The following is a 27,921-nucleotide window of genomic DNA, read 5'->3' as shown; positions in this document are numbered from 1 at the left end:
TATTAAAACCTCATATTTTAATCAACTCTCCAACAGTTAAATAAATACGTGGTATCATTTCCCCTCACCTGATTTGACGCTTGGCATTTTGTATGGATTTTTGTACATCTGCATTTTGCACAAACTTTAAAAAAATAAAATAAAATAAAAAATATTCTAACGGAATCCCAGTATCTTAAAAAAGGGACCAAGTTTGGACCCTTGCCCTCGCGGAGACTCCCCTGAGGAGCAAGAGTTCAGTTTCCCGCGGCCACGTTACATCTTGTACGTTGAGTTTTTACAAGGAAGAAAAATCTGCCACCGGGCAATGGGCTGGGTGACGGCGGTAGGCTCCTGAAGCTGGAGATGGAGATCCTTGACACCGCCACCTCAAGCAACCCCGAGCTGTCACCGTCAGCTGCTGTCGCTACCAGACCCCAGAAGAAGGAAAGGCAGGCAAGATGGAAGATGGACTCTGCTTCTGCTCGGCGTTTTGAGTTCCGCCACTTGCCGTATCGCCTGAGCCCGTCTCGGGGGCTGTGGTGTGCCACCATCTCGTGGGCCGCCGTCCGTCGCCATGTCTAATAGGACGTCCCTCCTTCTTGGAGGACACTTGCCAAACAGACAGCAGCCGGTGTGTGGCCGCGCTCGGGGTGGGGGGCTCTCCAGGCACGGGGAGGTTCAAGACCCTTAGGTGGTAACACCCAACTACGGCCGCGGAGCCTTTCCCCTGCACCTCAGGCTGGGGGAAGGACCGCACCGACCCCCGGGGCTGGTGCGGGGCAGGGGGGGGGAGGAGGAGGAGGAGGAGGAAGGCGTTGTTCGCCCCGGAGAGGTGATGTACGATGTCCTGCAACCTGGGTGACTCAGGCCGGCGAGTCTTCTCCTGGCCGGTCCCCCCCGGGCAGCCGGCTGGAAGGTGTCACCCTCCCCGCCGCGCCCGGCCCCGGGGAGCAGCGGTGTCGCCGGGGCAGCCCCGCCGGGAGGGCGCCCCCACGCCAGCCCGTTCCCGCTGCCGCCGCCGGCGGGGCCTTACCCAGCCTCTGCCCGAGGGTGCCCCGGTCCGGCGGGGCGGTGCGGGGCGGCCGCGGCGGGGCGCGCTGCCGGTGCGGCGGGGTGGGGGCGGCCCCCGCCGGGCGCTGCGTCAGGCGGCGGCCGCGCGTGGGCGCGGGCGGCGGCAGCGCGCGCGGGATCTCCCCATGTGACCGCGCGGGAGGGGGCGGTGTGTGCGCGGGGCGGGGGCCGGCGGCGGGGACGGGGCACCGGGGGGGGGGTGGGGGCGGCGCTAGGCCGCTCCCTCCCGCTCCCCCGCCCGCCCGCTCGCTCGCTCGGCCTCCGCGCACGGCAGGCGCGGCCGCGACGAGGCGAGCTGCGCGGGGCGGCCCGCACAGCTCCCCCCCCCCCCCCCCCCATCTCGCTCCGTTCCCCTCCCCGGCGGCAGCGAGGCGGTTGCGGGGACCGGCTCGCCCACCCGCCCCGTCGATGGGAAAGGAGGAGCCTGGGCCGGCGGCGCGCAGGCGGGGGGGGCGCTGGCAGGAACTTCGGCGGGGCTGAGTCTGCGGCGCCGGGACGGCATCGAGGGAAGCCCCGGCGGCGGCAGCCTACTGCAGAGTACGTGCGGGACAGGCTGGGGGGGGAGCGCGGGGACCGGGGGGGCCGGGGCAGCCTGGTCCCGGCCCCGCGGGGGACGGCCGGAAGGAGCGGGCGGGTCATGCGTGGGCGATTCCCGGAGAAATCCGGCGCGGGTGGTGGCGGTGGTGGCGGGGGGGGTGTGTGTGGAAAGTACAGAAACGTCCCTGCCGTGTCTGCTGCCGCGGTGCGGGGGTGGCGGGGCGGGACGGGACGGGACCGGGCGGGGGCGGTGCCCCGCCGGCGGGCTGCCGGCCCAGCGCGGGGGTACCGGGGGGGGGGGGGGTTGAGGAGGGGAGGAAGGCGGTGCTGTGGTACCGGCCGCCCCCCCCCTTCTCCCCCAACCCGCGCAGCGGTTCGCCCACGCGGCCGTCGGTGGGACGTGAGGGGCTGTCCGGGCCCGCTCGCTCCAGGCGCCTCCGTCCGGGCTGGGTCCGGGGAGAGACTGCCCCGCCTGTCCGCCACCCGCCTCGCCGTTACGGAGAAGCGGCCCGGGGAGGCTTCGGGGCCCCGGCTCGGGGGGGCGGGACTGTCAGCGGGGTCGGCGGCTGCCCCCCTCCCCCCCGCCATCGGCTCCCTTCCGCCGCCTGCCCGGGACGGCGGCGGCCGGCTCCCGGCTGGCATGCCGAGGCGGTAGGTGACCCTCCCGGAGCCGGGGCGGGGGGGGGATGCTCGCACCGAGCGGGTGGGAATCGCGAAGTATTTGGGGCTTGCTTTTTTTATTTTTTATTTTTCTTTTTTTTTGCACGTTTCAAGTTTCTTATTAGTTGGGGCGAGCTACGCATCTGTATTTGAATGTGAAGCTCGCTTTAATAGGTTGTATTTTGGCACATCTCGGAGCTAGACAAGACTTTTTAATTTGCGAAGTCTGGCTTCTGCAGCTACATGTAATTTTCTTCTCCTGTTAAAAGTCCTTTGGAAACGCTGCAAAAATGTAATGAATATGCAAAGCAGCCAGCTCTCAAATCCGAATCCGGTTTGTCTTCAGAGACTTTTCAAAACGCCCAAAGTGATCAAGATAATATTATGAAATAATCACTTTTTCCTAAAATACAGGAATGTGATGTTTCGCACTTTCTTCTTGCGCGTATTCCTAATTTAATTGGTGACAGCTCAAATATGATTCACCTGAAATAAAAATCTCTAAAAATCAGTTGGGGTTGCTCAGTCGCTCTTACTTCTAGCGCAGCCCTAAAGAGGAGGAGAACTGCTAGGGAAGTCATTGCCCCATGCCTACATCCCACAACTCCCGCGTTTTCCTTCTCCCAGTGCTTCACCCACCTCCACCACCTGCTCGCTGCGGCCGCGGATCTTCCCGCCGCCTCCGGGAAACGTGCGGCTCTGAACTCCGACCAGGCGGAACGGGGAGAAACGGGTGTTTTCCCATGCTTAAAGACGTTGAGCTGGGTGGCTGCCGGTTGTCTTGTTAGAGGGAGCCGGTTGCTCCCTCTATCACAACCGGAATAGGTTGTGATTCCTGCAGTGATTGTTTACAAATACTTAGTAGTGCTCTGTGGTGTCTCTCTGGTTGTTGTTTTCCTTTTTTTTTTTTTTTTTCCTTTTTTTCCCCCCCCAGGAGTTATGTTTGTGGTCAGAGTTAAGGTGACATCCAGCGTTTGGCGAGGAGGGCATGGCGTGGGGGGTGATAGGCTGTGGATGTGAATGAGGTAATGTGGAAGAGGAGAATGCATGGTTGTGGGTTGCAAAGGCTGAGTGAAAAATCTGACTTGTGATTTCCTGGTTCTTCCGTGGCCGTAACAGCGTGCAACCTTGCGTGTATTTTAAACGGCTTTGTCTGTGACAGGGAATTTCCTAGCTTCTTTGTTCTATATGTGAAAAACGTAAAAGACAGCTGCTCTTCCTTGTGCGTTCCCACCCTCCTTGCTGGTATGGATGATGAGCAAAGAAGTGGGGGGGGGGAGAAGTAGCAGCTCAGCTGCCATCACTGCGTGCATTTATTGCTGCAGACCTTCCCATGCCAGCTTTGCATTCCTGCCTTTTGCTGTAAAAGGGTTTGCAGTTGGCCATACCTGAGAAGATCTGCTTGCTCCTAAGGCAGCAGATCATTCTGGTTAGCTTCTTAGGGTTTGCCAGAGGACATTACCAGGCTGTTACTCCTGAACCAGGTTTGTTTGGGATCACAGCTCAGAAAGCCTAAGTCTCATTGAGCAGGCTGTGGAAGAGGGGGAACACAGGCGGCGCCCCAGGGTTTTACCCGAGGTGCCCTCCCTGGTGAGGAGCATACTCAAGTCTCCAGGCTGCGAGCTCACCCCGTGTCTTCTCGTTGCGTAACCGCTTCTCGTGCTCACCCTTCGCCCCGAAAGCACGGTCCCAGCTGCGCCAAGAAATGAGAACGGCAGTGATGGAAAGCAGTGCTTTACATCTCTCAGATGCAATTTAAAGGTCACCTGAAAGATGTGTGGTGCCGAGACTTGAGTGGGTGTGCTAAGGCTTTGGCCGTAGCCGGGCAGGTAAGCCAAGCCAGGCAGCGACAGCAATGCCGTGTGTCCTTTGGGTTAATGGTCTCTTCTCGTTCCGGCAGCGCTGCGCTGCTTTCTCAGCAGACTTTGTTGCTTGTCCTCCCCCTAAACCTGGCCTTGCTCCTCCAGGTGGACTAGCTTACCCGCTTCCCTGGTTTTGTAGGCTGTGAGCTGAGCCGAGCCGAGCAGAACCGGTGGAGTGGAGCGGTAACGCCTGGAAAAAAACAGCGTAGCTGGTGGTGTGGTGAGGCTGTCTCGGGAAGGGGAGGCAGCCTTCCCCTTGTCAAAGTTTAGAAATACTTGGGATGTCGATGAGGTGAGCGCGGAAGGGACTCGGTGTAGCGAGAGGAGAAGAGAGGTCAAAAGGAGGAGTGTTTGCGAATGTCTTCTCTGCGGAAGTTGGTAGCAATCTTAAATGGAAAATTTGCGTGGCCCTCTCAGGAGTTACTGTACTAAATTTGGAAAACAGAATTGGTCTTTAAAGTACAAAACAAAGGGGTTTCAGTCTTGCTTTAAATGCAAATCTCGACAGTCTGATCTGTGGACTCGCTGCTGACGCCTCCATGGTGCATATTAATCCAGTTTTATCTGTCATGAGGAGATTTGTTGATTAGAATCCTCTAGGTAAAGGCTGCTCGTGGACTGTTGCTGCTCTTCCAGCCTGTGGGCTGGAAAAATGAGCTCCATGCCCTGCCTGCAGCTCTTGGGCCGTGTGTAATTCCACTGCCGCCGTCTCCCCAGGATTCGGTTTAGCTCTCTGCAAAAAGTCCATTTATGTAGATATTGTGCCAAGATGGACGATTTTCAGAGCAAACGGGTATTCTTGTAACAGTCGCAGAAGTTATTTTGTGGTATTGATGGTAGAAAGTCAACATCGTTTGAAATGGGAGGGTAGGAACAGTTTGCTGAAATGCCACTAAACCATAAACTGCTGGTTTTGTTTGTCTTGTCAAAGTTTGTATGGAATGGGAGGATTTTTCTAAGAACTTCCGTGAAGTAATGACAACTTTTAAAATACTGAATTATGTACTGTTTTAAGGGTTACCTTAAGCGATTTTCCTCATTTTCCTGTCATTTCCACATCTTTGAGTGTAGACAGTACTTAATTGTTTTTCTGCAATTAACTATTATTTTTGAAAGCTGAACTATATTTCTAAGATACGTAACTCTTAAATGTTTCCAGTTCCACCCTGGGTTCCAAAGTGTGGAGTTTATTAGCTCTTGAGCTCACCAGCAGCTCCTTGAGGTGGCTGCTTAGATCTGAACGGCTATTGCTGGCCCTTCTGTTTCACAAATACCAGTGTACAAAGAATGATATGTGCAGCTGGTGGCTTGGGGCTTTTTTTGTATTTTGGGGGTTTTTTTCCACGGCTTTTCTTCCTGGAGAGGTTGGTTGTAGGTATCCTGTTCCTGCCACATATATTTTTGTAAGGTTTCTGTTGGCCTCCTAGTTTTATTTTTCTCTAGTAGAGTTTAATCAAAGTTTTGTAGCAAAAGCCTGATCTTTCAGTTGCCTCCTGAATAGAAGTTGAGTTCCGTTTGTTACATCTGTACATTTATTTTGAGTTGCTGAAGAAAAAGCACGTATTATAAAAAAAAAAAAAAAAAATATGCGAAGGTGCATATTGTAGAAATAATTTCTGCCTTAGTTTTACTTTTGATTACTGGTCTCCCGATGCCCCTAAGCTTGCATATACACTTGCATTGGACTTTTGTGGGGAGGGAGGTTGCACATTATTAAAATAGTTTTCCCCCAATGCGTGCAATCTTTTCTGTAAGTGCTGATTTTTTTAGTTTTCTGCTGTGTGTTTTTTAAAGTACAATGTGATAGTAGAGCCAGAGTAATGTTAGCAGACCAGCTCCATGTTTTAGTTCTGTTACTTACCTTACCAACTGTAAATTACATGCTTTAGACCTTATTGATTGGTGGTTTAGCTTAATACAGTAATACTGGAAATTATCCGCTTGTAGTTGTGAAAGCCATCGTAGAGTGCAGAGGTGTGTGTGTGTGAGATCTTAGAATTCTCTGAAGAGTTTTATTATTTGCGGGCTAACCGTGGATAACGGGTTTTATGAAGTTGAAACTTGCGCAAATGTGTTTTTTTCTGCAGCCATAAGGGTAGAATACCGCTGCAGTTTGTCTGTTGGGAGCCCTCAGAGTGCAATTGCTCTATTGCCAAATGGTAGTTCATGGCGTAAGTATCAATGACATGCAGGCCTGTTAGCAAATGCAGTGGGCAGGTGAATTCAAAATAATATTTTTAACCATGTGTTGGAATCTATCAGTATTTTGCTTTGTGTGCGGATATTGCTGCCATAATGAAGAATCAGTGGAGGCATTAGATCCTTTTCATGTGAAATGGGGGAAACTGTGTAGAAGTACTTGGTTCTGAAACACCCTTTCGCTGATCCAGCTTCATTAATCCTCTGGGGTTCTGTGAAGCACTTTTCTTTTCTTTCCTTTTACAGTCCTCCACACTGCTATGGGGGAAATGATTTGAGAATTAAGGAGAATCAAAACCGATGAGCTTTTTTTTCTTCAGGGGATCAAGTATTCAGTAATTCTTCGGAGTGTTTTGTGATCGTTTTGATATGAAGATAGAAAAGAGAGTCAAGTAGAAGCAGTGAGCAATGTTGAATGACATTCTTGGGAACAAACATGAAGTGGGAATGCTGAAAACAAGCTGGCTTCATGTTTGAATCATCTTTTTTTTTGTAGGTGCATCGCAACTATCTGCTGATTTGTTTTTTCACAAATGTTTCCATTAAGTTAACTAGTAAAAAAATAGGGCTATCGCCCCGTTTTTAATTCCCATGCGTGCTCTTATAATGAGAGAAAGGAATCCTGTCCTCTGAGTTGACAGCCTTACAGAAGGGTGGGCGCTGGGGGGAACGCATCTGGACGTCGACGTTTTGGTGCTCAGCTTCTCTCTGTTTTCACTCCCTGCAGGTTCTGTCATCCGTGATGGCGTCAGCTCTACCCAGAACCCTTGGGGAATTGCAGCTGTATCGAATACTACAAAAAGCAAATCTCTTATTTTACTTCGATGCCTTTATCCAGCAGGGTGGCGATGATGTCCAGCAGCTCTGTGAAGCAGGTGAAGAGGAGTTTTTGGAGATAATGGCTCTTGTAGGCATGGCTAGCAAGCCGCTTCATGTCCGAAGGCTGCAGAAGGCTTTGAGGGACTGGGTCACAAACCCTGGTCTTTTTAACCAGCCTCTCACCTCCTTACCGGTCAGCAGCATTCCAATATATAAGCTGCCGGAAGGGTCTCCTGCGTGGCTGGGGATATCCTGCAGCAGTTACGAAAGGAGCAGCAGCACCAGAGAGCCTCACCTGAAGATTCCAAAATGTGCTGCCACGACGTGCGTGCAAAGCGTGGGCGCAAGCAAATCCGACGTGGTGGGGAACTTATCGCTGCAGAGCGGCAGCGAACCCAGACTCTGGCAGGGACACCACACCACAGAGAGCGAACATAGTCTTTCCCCGGCTGACCTCGGCTCTCCAGCTTCACCAAAGGAAAACAGTGAGACCCTGGATGCCGCCGCTGCTCTGTCAGTCGCCGAGTGCGTAGAACGGATGGTTCCCTCCCTGCCCAAAAGTGACTCCAATGAAGTCAAGGAGTTACTGAAAACAAATAAGAAACTGGCAAAGATGATTGGTCACATCTTTGAGATGAGTGACGATGACCCTCACAAAGAGGAGGAGATCAGGAAGTACAGTGCAATATATGGCAGATTTGACTCGAAAAGAAAGGATGGCAAGCATCTCACCCTCCACGAGGTAAAATACCTTGAGCGACAGTGGGCTGCTTCTTCCCCTATTCCTATGCCTTTTATGAGATGTTGTTCACAGGGTACGCTTTTTGTACAGGCACTTCTCACTGGCTGACGAGAGTTGTGTCTCTTAACAGGAGCTGTAGGCGGTCCTGCCCTGGGATGGAAATCTTGGGTACAGCAGGAGTACCCTTCCTTGGATGGGTGTGCACTGATGACCTCAACTTGGTGTTCGTCAGACTGCTGGGTCACCGGTGCAGCCTGTCAGACAGAGGGTTTAGACAGTTTGGCACTGAAAGAGCAGACCAGTGTTGTGCTGAGTGTTGGCCTTTGGGATTCTGGGCATTTCGGCATGTTTTTAAAGCAGTCCTATCTTGATGTTCCCCTGCAGCTTTGAGAATAGACAGGTTGTTTGGAAGATCAGTAACTAAAACAGCTTGTGTCTGGTAACAGGATCGCCTGGCTTGGTTACCACCCTCTGCTGTCCTCCCTCTCCTCCAGGCCCTGCTGTGTAGATTGTGTCCTCGAGGTAAAAAGGCTTCTGCTGCTGAGGTCTCTAAACCCGGTGGGGTGGGATTATTTTGTATTTGAATTGGGATGAAGCTTAATTATACAACCTGTGGGTTCTTTTGGGCACGGTGGTCTTAAGCTGGTCAAGTGAAGGTGCAGACTGTGTGGGGAGGAAGGGAAAGGACCCTCTCCCATATAGATGCGTGGCTGTGATTTCAAGGTTTGTCCTTTAATACCTGCATAGCATCCGTTCCCTCTTGTCCTTAAAAGTCCACGCGGGCCTCCTTCGCTTCTCTTCTGCCATTCTTGAGGCTCACACTGCATATGTTGTAACGCAATAGGTGTGTCCGTGTGGGGAATAGTTCCCTAGTGCCGAAGTACAGTACAAATGGAGAACAAACATTAATTCAAAGCAGTGCCAAAACGCTGTTGATATGAATGCTGCATCAGCGTTTTCACAGTTAACAGTGATTGCAAAATTTCAGTTGGATTTAAAATTTGGCATGTAAGGCTCAGCTCCCAAAAGGAAAGGCAATGTTTATATTACAGGAGTGCCAAAAAAACTGTACTGGCTTTAGCCTTTTTTTGCTTCGAGAAGAAGTTTTGTAGGTGTGTAATCCTTAGCATAAGACTAGGTTCTGTTTACGGTTCTGAGTAGAAGGGCAGAAGGAAACAAGGTGTATTTCTTTACATTTTTGTTTATGTGTTTACATTTATAAGGCAACTGCACATCACCAGCAGTGACTCCACTAGGACTTTTACTACAAACTGGGGAGATGCTTCCAACTTGTCAGTAGTCAGCCACATTTCTACCACACTGTTTTAGTTGTGCAGCTTTCACTTATGTGCTTTGTGGCTTTATGTTGAGCGTTTATAAGCTATGAATTCATCCAGTGTGCAAGAACAGATCTCGACTTACTCCCCTGACCTTGCGGAAGTCTCTCCTGCAGCAGAACAAGTTGCATATGAGACGGAGGCAGGATTTGAAAGGATTAATCGTGTAGATGTCCTGGGGTATGTTGCTGCAGAGACAGGGTTTGGAGAAAGGGGGTTCTCCCCACCTGAGGATGGAGGTAGTCAAGCTGTGTGCTTCTGCAGTCTCTCCCGGGGGCAGCGGCTGCAGAAAATAGGCTGAAATCTGGGCAGACTTCTTGAAGGATAATTTCCTGGCATCCAGCAGCGTAATGGGAAGTGGGTGCCAGGGCCAGCTTTTGTGTCAGGCATGCGGTAGCCTCAGGAGTGGCTCTACGAAGCTGGAGGAGTGATTAGTGGGGTGGTAGTGTGAAGGAGCAGCGTAGAAAAGAACTGGAAGAAAGAACGATTGCTCTGCCGCCTTAATTTTTTTTTTTTTAAGTACTGCACTACAGATCTTTACTACATCATTGTAAAACCATGTTCAAAAATGGAATGAGAGCATGGTTTGGCTTTAGGAAATATTTCTATCGCTATTATGATTAAGGGCATGAGATCAAAGGAGTATGTGGTTGACTTTTGCCTCACTTACGCATGTGGGGCCTCACTGAACTTGATGGGAACTGCACACATGCAAGCAAGAAGAATTTGCTCATAATTGGTTTACTGTTTGCTTAAAGAGACCGGATTTTACAAAGTTTTGTCTTGAACAGTTTTCTCTCTGTTTCCATTTTTAAGCAGAAAATATATAAATAGCAGCGATGAGACCATTTTTTGTTTAAAATCTGATAAACCAGAGTTTTGCCTTTTGTAAGCTGAACTTCAGTGGGTTTTTGATGGCTTGATTTGCTGCTCAGAAGGAAGGACCTTAAAACAACCAGGGAGGTAGGTTTCTGCTTGTCCAGAGACTGTGTTTCTGCACGTGTTAGTACATTCCAGGGCTGTCATTCAGTTCAAGGTTTCTCCTTGCAGCTGGTAAGGAACAGCTGAATAAACTTCACTATGAATTTAAAAAGCTTAAGTAGGGATCAGCTTCTTAATGTAAAGATCAGCGTATCTCTATCTCCTCAAGCAGAGTGGAGTTGCAAGCAAATTAAACTCAAACTTGATGGAAATATTTGGTGGTGAATTAGTGAGAATATTCTCTGTTTCAGTATGAACACTGGAGTGTCTCAGAGGGCCCGAGCAGCCATTGGAGGCCAGTGAGAGCTGAAGAAGAGCCAAAATTGAACAGCCAGTTCCCAGACACGCTCACCAGTTGTGCTAGAAAGTTGTGATGCTCATTAGCTTGTTTTTGTAGACACTGAGCTGGTTGGCAGTGTGTGCTATTGGTAGGATTATCTGCATAGGGCACTGATCTAGCATAAAATCTGATGCAGAACCTTTCGAAGACATTTCAAAACTAATAAATGTACTGTCCTTAATCTGTCCCATTGTCTCGGTATTACCCGGCTTTTCAAGCATGGAGAGCTCTTTATATTTAAAGTTGGACTGGAGGAGGGATGAGTACGAAGCATGCCCTTGAACTTGGTGACCCATGCATGTTTGAGTCAGATTTGTAATTTGCGTGTTAATATTTCAGTGTTTGTCTAGGTACCTATAAAACCGGAAAAAATCCTGTTTAGTAGTGTGAGAAACAGGAATAAGAAATGCAAGTAATAAATTCTGTCTAGCTCTGTCTTTTCCTTTTCTTTTGCTGACTCACCAAAACAGTAGGGCTTGGTATTTAATTACGTGTTTTTTAGTGGGGGAATCTATGAACCCCATCAGATGGGAATATACCCATCCCTCTCTGTAGAGCCTGGATGGTTATGTGCTGCTCTGTGTCATTAAGACTTCCAGCAAACAGAATCTTTATTTTTAGGCATGCAACACTTTATCTCTAGTATTATGCCTCCTGAAAAGGCAGGAAGCCATGATGCACTTCCATTCAGTAAGTCTGGATGTGACCTGAAAGACGAAACCAGGAAAAACAAACAAACAAACATTTGGCTTTTCTCATATATTAGGATAAACAGCATTTGCCTGTAACTACCCAAAGCATTTTCAGTCACTTGAGCTCTTTGCAACCTTTCAACAATTTATCGAGGGATAAAAAAGCATCTTAAATTATTTTGTAAGCATTAGCCATATCATTCATCCTCGGCAAAGTAATAGCTATCAGTGTTACAGAACTTAATGCCTGCTTTGGATGGTATTTCTTTCCATCAGTGTTGTGTTAATCTTTTATTTTTGTATCTATTTTTTCCCCTGTGGTTTTTTTCTGAAAAGATAGACATTGCAGAGTAACTGTTCCTGTCTAAGGGGTAATAGCTTGTTGGTTTTGTACACCGTATTGTAGAAACACGGTAACCTAGAGATGTTTCACAGATTAAACCTAAACTTCCCACCCTTGTACGTCTGATCTCTGAGATTATTTATTTTTTTTTTGTCTGTATAGAGGCTAAATGATCAAGCAACATACCTAGTTTGCCTGTTAAAGACATGTTTGCACTTTGATTAGCATTCAGGTATTGCAGGAAATGCCCTACTCAGATCAGAGGCTTTTATGCTAAACACAGGGGGGAAAAAAACCCTTATGAAATACTAGGAAGAGCAGGTCTGTGTGAGGGGTTACTAGAAATACAAACACTCCATGGACACAGGCCGCTGAGAGAATCTCGGATCTTCTGATACATGTGTTTGGTTTTTTCAATCCCTGGAGAACAAGTGTCGCATTTGGCAAAATACCTTTTTTTTTTTTTTTTTTTTTCTAATCTGGATGACATCGAGCACTTCAGTGAAGGACAGGGTGGTCGTGTGTTGTTGCGTCTCACGACAGCTTCCATCCGTCAGGGATGGGGCGTGCTGTGTTTCGAGTGAGCTGCTGGCCTCCGTGATTTAATTCACGTTCTGCAGCGTGGTGGAGAGTGGGGTAAAGGGGAGAGTTTCTTAGCCTTCTCCCAGGAGACAGCATTTAACTGCAGACCTGCTGGTCTGTCCTCAGCGTCACCTTCCGTCCCCTTCCATGAAAAGCGCTTCTTGCCTGAGCAGTGGTTTTGGCCACACGTGTGCAGGTCCTGCCCGTCCTCAAGCCACAGAACCCCGTGTGTTGAACTGCGGCCGTTCATGGCACTGCCACATCAAGGTTTGGGGGTGGCACATCTCAGTCCATCATGAATATGCTGACTGTGCTGTGCAAACCTAGCTGCTTGGTAATATTCACTAGCCCGAGATGGATACGCAACATATTGTTGACAGCAGCAGCAAAGTTTAGGCTGTGCTCATTTGCGAGAAGCAAATTCAAAGCAGCTTTAATTTCCAGAAATAAAGAGTAGAAGAGTTGTGGGCACTTGGGAAAAATACCTGTAGTATTCAGTTGGCCTCTTGCTGTTATGTCTCATTACATGTGCGGGCTGTTCTCCAGCTGAGGAAGAAGTGAAAATGTCTCCAGCCCCTGCTTACGGTGGAAGGAGCAGGGAATCTTCTCTCCAGCGTCTCCATGTCTCTCGTTGCATCAATAATTTTGTTGTTTGCCCATACTGTTGACCACAGGCTTTTCAGGCAGCGCTATTGTTAAGCTGGTATAATTCACGACAGTATCACTACTTCCTATGGGCTTCTGAAGAGCATTGCGAAACCATTTTGAGCCTTAACTTAATGTGGGGTTGGGTTTTTTTTCCCCCCACCTCTTTACAAAACTCTTGCCAGCAGCAGAGGCACTGGAAATGTGTCCCGGCAGGCTGAGGAAAACATCCTTGTTACAAGTTGCATTTGATTCATGTCTGAAGATAGTCTTCACAAACATGAGGGTGAGAAACATAGCTAAAAAAAGTTTAATCGTTTCTTAAACCATCACCTTCTACAGAATTTATGCTGTATTCACCAGGGAAAGCCATCTGTACCCACACTGTCAGGTTTGGTTTTTTTTTTTTTTTCCCCGAGTCCTGGGCATATTGCGCTTATAAAAATAGTATTCCCTGTAAACCAGGCTTTGGGAGCCAAACACTGTGAACATTCAGAGCTACTGTTTTATACTGAGATTTAATTAATGCTGAGATGAGGCACAAGCAGCTCACATTGAGAGAGCCTTACAATAATGTTTTACTTTAAAGGACATCAAATGCACCAACTATGTTTATATCTTTTTCTCTTCCCAGAGGCTTACCTGGCTTGACAAGGGTATAAATAAATTGAAAAAACTCTCCAGGGCTTAGTATACAATTATAGGTAATTTTACTTGCCGTTGAAATTTTTTATTATTTCAGAAGAACAGGTACTTTTACAAGCACAATGGGTGAAAAGTATGCAAAATTATGAATCCCTGTTTTTGTGTTTAATTTCCAGCTAACAGTTAATGAAGCAGCCGCCCAGCTGTGTGTAAAAGATAATGCGTTGTTGACCAGGAGAGATGAACTCTTCGCACTAGCTCGGCAAATCTCTCGAGAAGTTACATACAAGTATACTTACAGGACCACCAAGTAAGGTTTTAAGTAACTCAAAGGACCTTTACTTTCAGGGAACTAATCAGTCTGATAGCATTTCTTTTGAAGCACTAGAGACACTTTTTTCTTGCTCTTTATCTAGGAAAGTGCTCCTCTGAGGGGGGTAGGAAAATGCTATTTAAGTCATGAAGCTTTTAAACTGCTAAGATTTAGCTGTCTTGAATTACCTTTTTATTTGCTCTCTAGTTTTCCAGATTTTTGCGATGATAGTGCATGTTGAGAGGCATCTGAGAGGTTGGCAATTTCAAGTATTTGAGGAATTTGTGTATTTCAAGGTTAATGTAAATAGGCAGAGTAGCCAAAGCTGCTTAATGTATCAATTTATTTTTTTTTCCATGTAGAGATTTAGCTTGTTAGTTTCCAGGAGTGAAAAAGATACAGTCATAGGGAGTAGCTTACAAACTTGCTCTAAAAGAACTGAAGCTGAGTCCTAATTTAAGTTGTTACTATTTTGTTAAATTAACTGCCTTTATGAAACAGTAACAAAGGCTTAACAGCTTTTAAATACAATTAAAACATTAGAATTAATAAATAAGATTGAAAATCCTGATACTTTCTATATATTGTTTTTAAATGTTAACTCCCTGGTGCGTAATGTAATATCCTTTCAAAATATGTTTTCCTACACTTGTAGGAGCTTTTTATGGTTTTCCTTTGCTCCCCTTTCTTCTATAGTGATTAATGTAAATACATTATATACGTTTACATTATATATTTACATTGTGTATAATGTAAATACGCATCCATTCTGGGTAAGCAATGCCAAAGGTGTTTCTGTAATTCTGTAATTCTCTGTGCTCAGGTAGCTTTCCTTCTGTTAGGAAGAAAAGTGCATGAGTCTCTTGACACTTTTGAAAAGGACACAAGTCCTTTGTATTCCTCTATACTTGGGTGACATTTGCTGCCAAGTCCAAGGGAATTGAAGGTTTTTTTGTGCATCTCACTTGTTCGTGCCCGATTTATTTATTTTTTTTCCATTGACTCTGTTTTTCATGATTCTTTCTGATGGTCAGGGTTAATCTGCTGTTTACTGATAGTGTATGTGTCTTCTCTTCTAGATCTAAATGTGGAGAAAGGGATGAGCTGTCACCAAAGAGAATCAAGATAGAGGTACAGTATTGTGACTCCTGTATTTTGACCTATACATGCTAAAATTCACTTTTGTTTTGAAGGGATCCATCTTAAGGAAGTTTGTCAAAAAAACATTTGACAGATAGTTGATGGGTGTGAGAGAGGGGGAGAACATCACCACTGTCTCTGCAAATGTAAACACTTGATGGAGAAACCTGTAGGAGCAAGGGTAAAGAGTAGGATTTGCTTTATGGTGAAGTTCCTCTCAGTGTTTTGCACTCTGAGTGAGTAGGAGGGGGAGGAATGGGACTTACAGACTTCCTGTAGTGGAATAAGCTCAAGCGCTATAGGAAGTGTTTCCATAAGGCCTCCTGCTTTTAAGTCTGTGGAGTGGGGTTTTCTTAATTTGCTTGAGTCAGCTTTTGATCATGTCCAGAATCCGGAGTTCTGCGTAAGGATTGGTGGCAGAATACTAGCCATCTCTGACTATACTATAAATTCTAAAACTGATCATCTTGAAAAGTTAGAAGCTAACGAAAGGCTGTATATGTCAACACAAATGGTTGTGCCTGTAGTTATTAATTTACAGGTTTTTTGTAATTATTTGTCTGTAAAATGCACACGTGTACATGGCTAATGTATACACCTACACAAGATGTTGCTTAGGGAGATGCTGGGAGTTTCTTGTTAGGACTGCAGGACCAACATATATGTAGCTTACCTTTTTCTTCGTGACCGCTCCTGGAAAGTAAATTTGAGACCTTTTAAAAAATCACTTTTAATAATAAAAAATTAATAATAATTGTAGGTATGTATACCTGTATTCCTTGTAATAATAGCAGGTCTTCATTTTTAGTTTATTTAAAAAAAAACAAAACTGTTTCACCGTTACATGGGTTATCTAATTCATCCATAGTGTTGTGGGTTTTTTTTTTTATTGTACTGTCTACTCCAAAAGGTGTAGATTTAAATGTGTGTTAGGATGTAAGCTGGGCCTGAGCTAGATTTGTATGTGACACGGATATGCGATATACTCTTTGACTGTAGAGGAGAGTTGCAACATATTCTGGAATGCGTTTCTCGTGTAACTCATTCTGTGATAAATGATGCTTTTATTTTTTTTCAGTAGCGCGAGACTTTGTTACCTGTACAAAGGCTTTTCCTGTGAGGCAAACCCCAGTGAGAGCAGTTAGTTTTGAGAAGGCGCTTATGAATAGGTATAGAGGAGTTAATCTTTATTTATTTATTTATTTACTAAGTTACATCAGTCTGTGTGCAGTTGTAGTTTGACTTTATGTAATACAGGATATACATGTGCATTGCGGATTTACTGGTAGCTTTGATGATAAGTCAGCAATGTCATTTACGTGCCTTTGACATAAGCTTGTTCTTCGATCTGCAAAACAGCGCAGGGAAAAGCTACCTTGATTTTATCCACCTTCACCATTATCTGCCTTGCCCAGCACGTTGAAGGATGATTGCTTCTTGAGTCTGCCCTCTTGTCCAGTCTAGTCTTAATTTATAAAAGAGCTGGTGGGGAGCTGCCGCTCCTCTGCTTGAAGTAGTATTTCACTGAGTAATATATTAGATTTCAGCATTAGGAAGTTTTTCCTTCGTTCAGTAATAATTGATGATGAGCAAGGATCTAAAATGACACACTGCAAGGGAGGTGCTCTTTTTCCCTCAGGATCTTCATTGAAAGAAAAAGTAAAATTAAAAGCCTGAAGAATACAGGCTGAAACTTTAGGTGTTTTGGAGAGCAGGAAATTTGGACAGCCTTAGGGGATGTGCATTCTCTCATTTTCTGCATGGTGAAATCTTAAGAGTCTGGAAGGCCTGCTTTCTCTAGGCACTTTTTAGCTCAGTAATTCTGAGAAAGGATGTTTACTTGGTTTTCTTTTTATCTAAAATTACCAGCTGTATTTTAAAACGCTTGTGAAAATTTCATGTCCTAACTGTACCAATTACTATTTCAGAAATACGACTTTTTTCCACAATAAGAAATTAAAAATATAGCCAAATGACATAATTCATTTCATAGCAAAGCATTATTAATTTTGAAGTTACCAGTGTTGTTATCGCCATAAATGTCTTTTTCTATGCAAATCTGGGAGTCTTCTAAGGAGTAAACCATTACTTCAGTGCACTACAATTTAATTCTGAGGTACGCTGTAAATCATGGACTTCAAAGAAATTAAAGAAGATGCAGTACTGCACAATAGATCACTCACATGTAGTGTTTTGGGTTCTTGGGGCTTGCATTTTGCAGGAAAAAAAAAGGTCCTTTTTTAGTAGTACATTTGGGGATTTTGTGGCATTTGTTTTGTTTTTAGAAAGGTGGAGGCAAAAACGAAAATGGTAGCAAATGCTGCAGATTTTTCCTTCTGTTCTGGATAAGAATTCCCCTTCCTGATTTTAAAGTTTTAATGCTTATTGTGGCTCTGTTAGCTCACTGTCACGCTAATGGCAAGCAGAGGGTCTGAACATGGGTGTTTTTTTTTTGTTGTTGTTGTAATTAGCTCTGTCTTTTTATTATTTTTTTCTTTATTTTTTTTTTCTTTTTTTGGTAAAGGTCATTTTGCTTTTCTGTTTTAAGAGGCTGAACTCTGTATTTTGATTCACCATTCCTTTACCCATTAGTCATTAATGTCTCTGCAAAGCGTGGTCTAAAATACAAGCGCTTGAATTTGGAAAGACTTCACACCCTGTTTGTGTAGTGTAAAAGATTACTTAAAAAAAAAAAAAAGAAAAGATGAGTTAATTATGAGTTAATTTCCTGACGTATAATATAACTTAAAAAGAAACCTCCAGAGGGACTCTGAAGGTCATCCTTGAGCAGAGCTAGCAGAGCTGTGTGTGCAAGCTGCAGCATTGCCGGGTTACAGCCACCACTGTAAATTTATCCTCTTCGTGAATATGAAACTCACACAAGCATTACAAAGAAACAATATGCCATGAATTACATCAAATTACCTGTAAAAGCCTTTCTCTTCCCCTGCGAGCTCTCCCCCTCTTATTCGTAGAGTGGGTGGGTGAGCTGTGGGAGTGAAGTGTAGATAGGAGAAGGGGGAAAAATTCCAGGCAAATGACAGACTTAAAGGCGTGGAGGGAGTGAAAAAGGGAATGGAGTGAATTGAGATTTGGAAGCAGATTATAAAAAAAAAAAAAAAAAGGGGGGGGGGGCGGTTTGTAGTTCCTAAATCTGTACTGGACGAAGAGCGGGACAGGTGAACAGGGATGGAAACGGCACATCCTCCTACAGAGCAAGGATCCCCCCCTCCCCATAGGTGTTGCGGGGCGGGGGCACCCCTTGTTTTGTCATCTTCTGTGACTCAGTACCAGCATCGCTCAAAGCGATGAGCTGTTGTGGCAGCAGCTTAGGAAGCAAAACAAGTCACAGGTACATCCCGCAGAAGCGGTGGAGGGAGAGGCTACCCATGGCTGCTCCTGCTTCCCGTTGGGGTTGACGAGGTTTCCCTTCAGAGCCAGCGTGAACAGCCAAGAGAGCAAAGAAAGAGAGTTTTAAAAAAATATTCTTGCTGTCTGCGGTATGAAGGAGTTGTTGTGTGTGTCAGTGTCTCTGCTCAGTTGAACAAGGCGGGTGGGGAGAGCTTGCAAAAGCTAGTTCCACAGAGCCCGGGGGGAGTCGGGGGGCGCAGGCAGGAAGACCTGAGCGGAGGAGGTTGGGAGGAAGCGTCTTCCCTTGGTGCCAGGACGGGTGCGGGGAGAAGAGAGAAAAGTCCCACCTCCACCACCTCCACCATTGCCGAGAAGGTTGAAAAGAAATCCAGTCAAAGTGTAGGATTTGTGTGTTGTGTGGTTTTTGTTTTTTTTTTTTTTTTCCCCACGAAAACAGCAAAAGCAGTAGAAGCTACTGTTTGCATAGGAAAAAAATGTCATTAGAGAGAGCGAAAAAGCACATGTGGGACTGAGAACATCTGCTGCACGAAGCCGCTTGAAAAACAACCGAGCAGCAGCCTGGCAAAACAAAAACGCTGCACTGCATGCAGCAGGTCCTTCTGACCACAGAGGGAGAAGGAACTGCCAGGCAAACCTGGTCGTCCCTGGCCAAGCCTGCTCCTCCTCGACCCGTACCCACGGGGCAGGGGGGAGGAGAACAGCCAGCGGTGGGGAAGGGCTCCTGGAAGGTGCTCCAGAACTGCCGTGACCGATGGGTGACAGTCACGGCAAGAGGCAGCAACGGGCAGCTGGCCCCGCTTTTGGGCAACAGGCTCTGTTTTTTTGTTGGCGAGTGATCACAGATTCGTTATGAAGAGCTGCGTTACCTGTTTTGTTGCAAAAATAGGATCCCGAGTGATAGGTTTTTGTGTATTCAGTTTCTCATCTTCCTACACATAATGGTTCTCCTCTCCTAAACAAATTCCGGTCTAACTATGAAAATGGTCAGTGCTCATTGAAGTGTGCTGCAAAGCCTTTGTTTCTAGAGGATGAGGTTTTGTGGCAATTTACCTGTTTATGAAATTTTGCATACCTACCATGTTTATTTTTACCCTGAGGGAGTATGTTGGGTGGATAAAAGCAATATGCAGTGTTCAGACAGGTTTTTGGTTGGTTGTTTTTTGTTTTTTTTTTTTTTTCCCCCTGAGCATAAATTATAGCTTTATTAGCATTACGTTGCACTGAGGGTCTGGCCACCTGACGTGGGTCTGACCACCACTCTGCAGCGCAGTGGGCAGTCTGTCAAGGGCATGGACCTTGTAGACCTTCCCTTTGTGGTTTTTCTGAAAGATCACTTTTCTTGTTCCTGAGTCATTTGTCCAGCTGGACCCATTTGTCCAGCTGTTGTCAAAAATGTTATTTACGTGCATGTGGCTGTAGAATCAAGGAAAATATACCTAATTATGTATAATTTTGATACCTGGTTCTATGGATCCTCGGTGACAGATGTCACTGTTTCAGGTTTGGGGTCTGTCTTAAGCTCTCTAGCTTCTTCTCACTTGTTAACATTCACCTATACTGTGCTTTTGTAAACAATTCTGGACGTTCCTCCGTTTTACACGAGCTTTCCTTTTATAATGCCAAGCAGGATAAATTCCTCATCTTGAACGTTTGCTTCGATGATTAATTTATTTTAATGGAGTCTGGCAGGCTTTCACAGGAACTTTATTTGCTTTACGTATGCAAGCTGCAAAAGAGATTTGCATGTCATAAGCGTTTGAGACTGAAAGATTCATTGAATCATGATTTCCCATAGTATATAAAGTCTTTGCTGCCCTGCTTTTAAAATAGTGATATTTCATTTTGTGATACTAGTATAGGTACTGTGTGAAAGACATTGAATTTCAGGAGGCTTTGCTCAGATTCTCACAGTTAGTATATCCAGCTGCTGTGCCTTACTCTCAACTACATATAAACTTAATTTCTTAAGAATCTCCAAAGCTGCTGTGATGAGTGACAGAAACCACAGGCCTCAGTCTGCCTGGCAAGGCTGAATGTAAACTAGTTTAATGTCAGTGACAACAGTAGTCTGGATTCACCTGAAACTGTGAGAAATGAGATAGGATTGTCTTGTGTTTACCATTTTAGATACATAGCAGTTGTTGTAGAGGGGCTGTGTGTGTTTTATGCACAAACTTCAATGAAGCAGATAGCACGGACGTGTAAATTGCAGACCAGAACTTTCACAGAAGTTCAGGAATGTGTGGGTTTTTTTCTTCTGGGTATACAGAGGGTGAAGAAAAAACAATAATATATCTCTCTTGGTGTTTGGTTTCTTCTTACACTCAATAGGATGGTTATCCTGATTTCCAGGACACAGTCCAGACGCTCTATCAGCAAGACAAAATGCCACTTGCTTTGGCTAAAGGAAAGAGTGAAGACTCAACAGCTCTTAATTCCCAGGTAAACCAATTACACTGTGATTAATAGAGGCTGTGTCTTTGTACATTGATTTTGGTGTATTGTTTTGATGACTAAAGTAATTACTGTCAATTTTCAAAGGCTACCTAGCTTAGCTGTGATTGCATCACTCTTAATTTGGGTTTACCTTCTGAAAGTGTTCTGACACGGTGCTACAGCTTTACCTTTGTTAGTTCCAAGGAGGTAAGATCTAGTGTAGTCAGCTTGAAAATACGTGATTGCCTGTTGGGAGTAAGTAGGGTACTATTGGTACAGTATGTGCTGTGTTACTTGCGTTATTAGCTATAAATGGAAAGTTCAAGTTACTGAGTCTACTGAGAAATAGAGTAGGCGATCTTGGAGTCCTCAGTTCTGACATTTCTTTTAAGAAGAAAGGCCAATATATTTAGGAAACTGTGAACCTCTGGATCTGAGAGGATAAATTGCCTTTCTAAATACCATCTACCCTGGTGGAAGTGCAGTGTTTTCGAGTATCCAGAAAGCTTTTCATAAATGAAGATGGGTTTCCGGTTCTTTCCTTGTCTTTTCTGTAGCGTATCCCAGCCTTGAGGCAAAGACATAGCTCCTGCTGCCAGTTGTTGCCAAGGAGGGATTTTATGTGAAGTTGCAACAAGTTTATTTTGTGTAGCTGATTTGGGCAAATGTAATCACCGAATTTTCATGTAAGATTACATTTAGGAGTTACGCTCATGTTTTCTGAGACTAGATGTGTTACCCAGTCTTTTGCCTTCTGCTATTGCAAAGTGCTGTACAGTCATACAAATCTGTTTATTGTGATACATCAAAAAGCAATTGTTACGTATTCTGATGTCACATAATGATTAAATGAACTTAATTTTTGCAAGCTTATTTTCATCTTGTATGTGCTTTGAAGTTTTCATTGGTCACTGCTACATAACAATGGACTAGAGATTTATTTTAAGCTTAAATGTATCTGCAATGCTACAGGTTTTTCTGTGGTGATTAGAAGCATCATTGCAGTTTAAAATTCTGGTTTTATCCCAGTTAAACAGCAGAGATGGCATGAGTAGGAAATGTTTTATTCTTTTAGGAAGTTATTTTACAGTTCAAAAGTTGTAACAGGAGTGACAGAGTAGCAAAGTTAAAGCATGCTTGAAAGTAAAGTATTTGAAAATAGTTTCTTTTTTCACCTACCTCCCAAGACCAAGCTTGAGCTACCAGTGTTCTTCTGCAGAACTTGATGAGCTCTAAGCCAAAGTAAGTAAATACCGGTCATGTCATTACCCTGCTGTCAGGGTCATCGCTGTGCTGGAGAAGCTCGGACTTTGCTGGTCTGTTACGCTATCATTGTATTTGTAAATTGTTGAACTATGCTGAGTAAGCAAACTTCTGTGGGAAGTCAGGACTTCCATCCTCTCCCAAGAAAAGTTAAGTCCTCTGCAATTAATTGGCCCCTGTACTAGTTGAAACAATTACGGCATTACCCGAAAAAGAAATGAATTTTTTTCCTATCAATCGCAGCTGTGAAGTTTGTACACTTTCTGTTCTTATGTTCATTGTGGCTTTTCTAAATCAACTTTCTTGACTTGTGATTTTCTTTTTAGTTTTGCAAGATGCTTATTTACATTCTCAAGAACAAGATTATATTGAAAGTTAGAATTCTCTTGGCATTAAAGTCAATGACAAACATTCAGACGCCATTTCCTCCCACGTTGCACTGCATTGTGTAGTTTCACTCTCTAGAGGTGTATAGGTCTTGTTCTTCTTCTAGACAGACATTTCACACCTTTATCCCCCACAAACATACTGTCATCCTACACTTTCAGAATGGCAGATTTTTAAGCTTGTGTAGTGCTGTTTCCTAAAATAAAGATTCCAAGATGTCTGGTGAAATCTTGGCATAAGTTTTTAGCAGATGTTGCCATTGCTCTTGGAATACTTTGTGAAGACATATATTTGAACAGAGCTAACTGGATAATTAAGACATTATTTTTTGCTTTTCTTGAGATTCTCTTCACGTAACCTGCAGTCCTAAAGTGCAGAAGGTGCTTTTTTGTGTGTTTTTTGAAGAAGAGAATTTAATGTTGCATTTCTTGTGGATGAACTACGGCAGCTTGCATTTTAAGTATTCTTGAGTGACTCAGATGTACGGTATGAAAATCTTTATGGGTGCAAAAATATTTTGTTTGCTTGATAGTTTTGAAGAAACTGTAAAGCACACATCTGTACATATGAGTCAACAAAAACCTATATCTAGGCTGTTAGTCTTTTTGATTTGATATTGATTTTTTTCCTGTGTTTTGACTCACTATATGTATGTATATATAAAGAAATTTTTTTTGCTTTATTTGCAGTCGGAAAAGGTGATGGCAAAACAGATGGAGTTTCTTTGCAACCAGGCTGCATTAGAGAGACGTCTTTCCACAGGGTGTTACAGACAAAACTCGGAAGAGCACAGCCCCAATGGCATGTCATTAGATAATGCTGATGGACAAGGTAGGGTAGCTTCCAGGCACGGCGCTGCTGCTAGCAAATGCCTTTGATATTATGCAACCTTCGTCAGCGGTGTTATTTATCTAGTGTAGAACACTGAACCCTGAATGGACAAGACAAGATCTCTGCCCTGAAGTGCTTACAGTCTAAATAATGCAATCAGATGTACAGTCAGATTCTGCTCTGTTACTCTAATGTGTCTGGGCAAACTGCTTTCCCTATGGATAATGTGGGAGGGAGGAAGGTAGGGTGCACTACTGTTATTGAGGACAGAACTTGGCTCTAGGTTTATCCTAAGTTTTGAAAATAGAGCAGGATGTTGCATTTCATTTGTGGTTTTTCTCTGTGGAAATTGAAAGTAAAGCAGATAATGTAGTTGGTACCCTTTTTTGTTTACCTCTTTGCAGTCTAGGAGCAAAACCTCAGGAGCTGGCAATGTAAATTACTTAGAACTAAGCAGATTCTAGTAACGTTCTTAGTAGTTTGTTATTCTTCAAAACACCGTTTTGTGGTTCTCTCTTTGATTTACCAACTGGCTATTCCTTAGCTTGGATTAATTTTAGGACTGTTTGTTTTGCTTTTGTTTGGTTTTCTTTTTTTACTGTTATGAAATGAGATGAAATGTTACGAACACAAGAAATACAAGCAGAAGTTCTTGTGTCTGTTTTTTAAGTGCTAGTTTCTTTAGGGAGAGGGGAAGAGAAGCAGTAGAGGGAGAAATTAAGGGAAGCAATACAAGTAAGCGTTAAAATATAGGTTTTCATTTGTGTGTAGCAATGTGTCATTTGTGGCAAGCGGTGTGGTACACAAGTATACAGGAAGAATTAGGTGTGTGGGTTCGGCTCTTCTTGGTAGTGCAAGAGTCTTTATACCATGTATCCATTGTGCAGTGGGAGTAGGAATTTTTAGGATCTCAAAGGGTTTTTTGAGTGGAATAAGAGAGATTTTTTTTTTTTTTTAATTTTTTTTTTGGTGTGGCTGAGTGTCCCTTTCTAGCAGTGCCTGTGGAATGGTCTGCAAAGCATCATGTTTACATAAGCCTTGTTTTGCTAGAAGCCTTCCCTGAGCAGCTGGAAATTAGGATGCAGTTTTGCTGATAGAATTAGTATGTCGTTAAGGTGTCTACCTGTTTTTTAATGTTGCTTTGTTTTTAATGCATCAACATTTCACTGTAAACAACTTCCAGGTGAAAGACCACTGAATCTCCGAATGTCAAATCTGCCGAGTAGACAGTTGCAGCACATTTCACTTGATGGAGAGCAGCATGTTGGAAAACCTCTGTGCAGTGATTTGATCCGGCTTTACCCCAGTGGCGAGGCAAAATCCCAGTCCTCAGGTTAGTGCTGTCCCTTGTAAATTACCCGCCATTTCTTACAAAGCCAGTGATGAACCTTACTAACACCTGATACCTCTGAGTGAAGAAGCTGGTAGTACAGCCTGGCATGCTTCGTGTGTAACCTTTTCATCAAGGCTTTGGACAAAACTTGGAGGAGTGTTACTTAATCTGGGAAAAGTTTAGAGGATGCAGGAACTGGATTCCAATAAGCATGTGTCAGTCCTCAGAGAGCGGCACTGACCCGAACTACTGCTGTTAAACACTTACGGTGCTGTCATTGTAATGCGGTTTGATTATAACATGGCTTCACTCTGTATAAAGGAAAAAGGCTTTTTATTCTGGTTTATAAAGACCTAGCACTTTCTCTACTGTGAACAAAATCATGCAGTAAACTGAGTTTCCCATTCACTGCCTTCTGCTCGCTGGCAAACTTGTCATTTACCTCTGGCGTTGGGAGAAACTCATTCTAAGTTTGATAGAAGACAGCAAGAATCCTTTGTGAAAGCTGTATGGGTGGTTTCAGTTTAATACTGGGTGTACTGGGATAAAGTCAGGAGTTCTTGAGAGTCTCACAACTTTAGGAATAATAAAATCCTACCTGAGTTTGGAAGATACGATGGGAAGGAGGTTATTTGGAAGAAAATATGCAAAAGTAGTTGTTTTGAAGACTGGGCAGAATATTGCATCTTCCACTTCAGTATATTGCAGTCTTAGCTCACCTTTTTTACAGTTTGTCCCAGTGATGATTCACTGAGTGAAATTTCTAGTTGGGGATTTTTACCAGTTCCCTTTCAAGTGAAGAGTGCATCTCCACTAAGCCCTGCTCCCAGAGCAAATTGAAGTAAATCAGTGGTGATTACTCTGTCATCGCTGCAGTGTAACTGAGGTGGTTCTGACCCAGCTGGGTTCAAGCCCAGTAGGAGGAGGCAGAATTTATGGGTTCAACTGTTAGTATCCATATGGTTCATGGACCTTTTTGTTGAGTTAAGAACAGAATATATTTGTTTCTAAGCAGTGTTTTTAACATATTTTTTTTTCTTCTTTCTTTTCTTAATGCAGAAGGCCTTGGTATTTTAAAGGATTTTCCTCATTCGGCTTTTAACAACATAGAAAGGAAGGTCATAAAAACAGAACCTGAAGACACAAGATAGTCATTCTGCTCTGGAAAATGGTGTCATAGTAAAGAATGAAACTTCACAAGAGAAAAAAAACCAGCCTTAATAACCAGCGTTGCCTCATTCAAATAAAAGATTTCAATAGCCAAAGCCTAAGAACTGGTACAGTAATCTGTGGAAACAGGAAAGCAAGAGACACTGCAAACTAAAACAGTAATACAGGTGGATAAACATTCCTGTAAAAGTGGTTTTATAACGTGGGAAGATTCACAAATTAATATTGTGGGTCTTCATTATTTAAGAATGTATTATGTATTTGTATAACTTATCAAAGTAAATCTAGATGTTGGGACGTGTATTGAGTCCAGTAGATGTGGCTACAGTTCATTTTACTTGAAATTTCAGTGTCTACTTTAAGTGTACCTAGCGTACATATGGTTGTTAAACATTTGAATTGAAAATCCTTGGAGAATTAGGAATGCGAACCTTGTGACACAATTAACAGCAAGTTTGCAACAATATTTGTAGAAAAAAAGAAAAATGCATAAAATATTTCATGGTTTAAAATGTTATGTGGATATAGCATTTGATAGACCTAGACCCTGATTCTGTATTATAGCGGACGTACTTGACACTTAACTATCGTTACATCACTTTCAATGGTTTCAGCAGCCTTTGTGTAACACCCTTACAGCATAATACCTACCTACAGTTCAGGAGTGTAGAAAACGCCAGTTAAGAGTATGGAAGAGTCCGTATGATCGGCTGCCATTCCATTGGGAAAAACTATGGTTTTATATAGTGTACAATTACTAAAAACTCATTTGGTAGGAAACCCAAGAGACCAAGTAGCATGGCCAGGGCTGCAAAAATTGTGATTCAGACCATTATCGCTTTTTTGGACTTCTCTCTGGATCTTTAAAAAAAAAATAAAAATGCATCCTAGGTGTGGCAAAGATGAAATATGATGCAGGATTTATGCATCGGTGTAAAAGGTTGCACTTGATATCCAGAAACCGTAAGATCTTTTGGAGGAGAGAGACAAGGAGTTATGTCTTTAGCATGTGGCTCCTTATTAAGTGCTGTCCAGCCCACATGATTCTATGAATATACCGTATACTGCATACAGTATGCCAATACGTTTCTTTATATATGTGATTAATTAACATCTGTATTCTTTATTTATTTGACAGTTTTTATTTTTTGTACATTTTTCACTTTTGCAGATGTCATTTTATCTAAGGAGAAGTAGTCGGCATATAACTTTGGAGTTTACCATGGTGTGTTTGTGTGCATCCATTTTTCCCTCTGCGCAACTCCCTCAATAAGAGTTGCTTTCCTGCAGTCAAAACGGTTATATGCCTCAGTTTCTGAATACAGTTTTTGCCTACGACATGTTCTGGAGGGGAAAGGGAGGGCTGAAGAAAAGTTCCCATGCCAGTGGGTAAACTTCCATATTCAGACTTCGTGTCTGCAGTTCGCTCTGTGTCATAGATGTGTTTTAACGATCCAGTCACAGTCTGTGTTGTACTGAAACGGTCAGCAAAATGTGAGCTGAAATGTCTACACTGCAGTCTCTTATCACTGTAAACGTTACCTAATTATTTTATCACTTTTGATTTGTGGAACAAAGCTTTATAGTAGAAACACCAGTAAACAACTTTTTATACTATTAAAATGTTTGTTTTTTAAAAAAATGTTTCTTGAACTGTATGGTACTGTTTCACTTACTGAAGTATCTTACTTTAAGCAATGGAGTTTGCAGCTTTGCTGTTAGAAATAAGAGATTGAATGTGTAGTTATATTTCCTCTTTCCTGTTGTGTGAGCTAGTACTACGGATAAGATATTTCTTCAGTTTGTAACGTTAGCCAGTGCCCTGGGTAGTTTCTGAGTAGCTTTCATGAGACGTGTATGGAACTTGTTAAAAGGACAGCTTAAGGTTTGAACTGTACAGCTTGAGTGACGGAAGGTACCAAGCAACGAGACTTTACAGATGCAGGAAGTGTTCTGGTTTTTCAACATCTGGCACGAGCAAAAGTTGTGCGTGGATCACAGAAGAAGCTCTTAAGCTTGCTGGTCTCTTCGATTAAAGTGAGAGGAAGGAAAAAGAACTTGCTAAGCAGCACGCTGTTTCAGTTGAGTCCAGAATTTATTTTGTAAACACTAATGTATTAAATTTGCTATAAATTAAAAGTATATAACAGTTATATTTTTGAGTTGTAAATACAGTACTTTATGTCACAACCAGTTGGTTATCTCTAGAATGATATTTCAGTTTATAGTCCAACAGGCC

The 27,921-nt window shown here is 43.8% G+C and overlaps 1 protein-coding gene across 2 annotated transcripts; it reads left to right on the top strand.

Moving 5' to 3' along the window:
• Positions 1–1,325: 1,325 nt before the first annotated feature.
• On the top strand, positions 1,326–27,834 carry NAB1 (NGFI-A binding protein 1). 2 transcript variants are annotated; one of them, XM_074145301.1, is made up of 8 exons: positions 1,326–1,590; positions 7,039–7,872; positions 13,614–13,747; positions 14,830–14,881; positions 20,594–20,704; positions 23,038–23,179; positions 24,363–24,512; positions 25,572–27,834. In XM_074145301.1, exons 2-8 carry the CDS (start codon positions 7,054–7,056, stop codon positions 25,661–25,663), a joined length of 1,500 nt encoding a protein of 499 aa, XP_074001402.1. In that variant the 5' UTR covers positions 1,326–1,590; positions 7,039–7,053; the 3' UTR covers positions 25,664–27,834. The 2 variants fall into 2 exon arrangements, with proteins under 2 accessions (XP_074001402.1, XP_074001403.1); XM_074145302.1 differs by lacking the exons at positions 1,326–1,590; positions 20,594–20,704 and adding an exon at positions 15,682–15,684 and having other exon boundaries at positions 7,054–7,872; positions 25,572–26,153.
• Positions 27,835–27,921: the final 87 nt, after the last annotated feature.

The sequence above is a fragment of the Numenius arquata genome, chromosome 3 (assembly GCF_964106895.1).
Source record: "Numenius arquata chromosome 3, bNumArq3.hap1.1, whole genome shotgun sequence".
NCBI lineage: Eukaryota > Metazoa > Chordata > Aves > Charadriiformes > Scolopacidae > Numenius > Numenius arquata.
The sequence above is the reverse complement of the archived record's forward strand: the minus strand, read 5'-3'. Positions and strand labels throughout refer to the sequence as shown.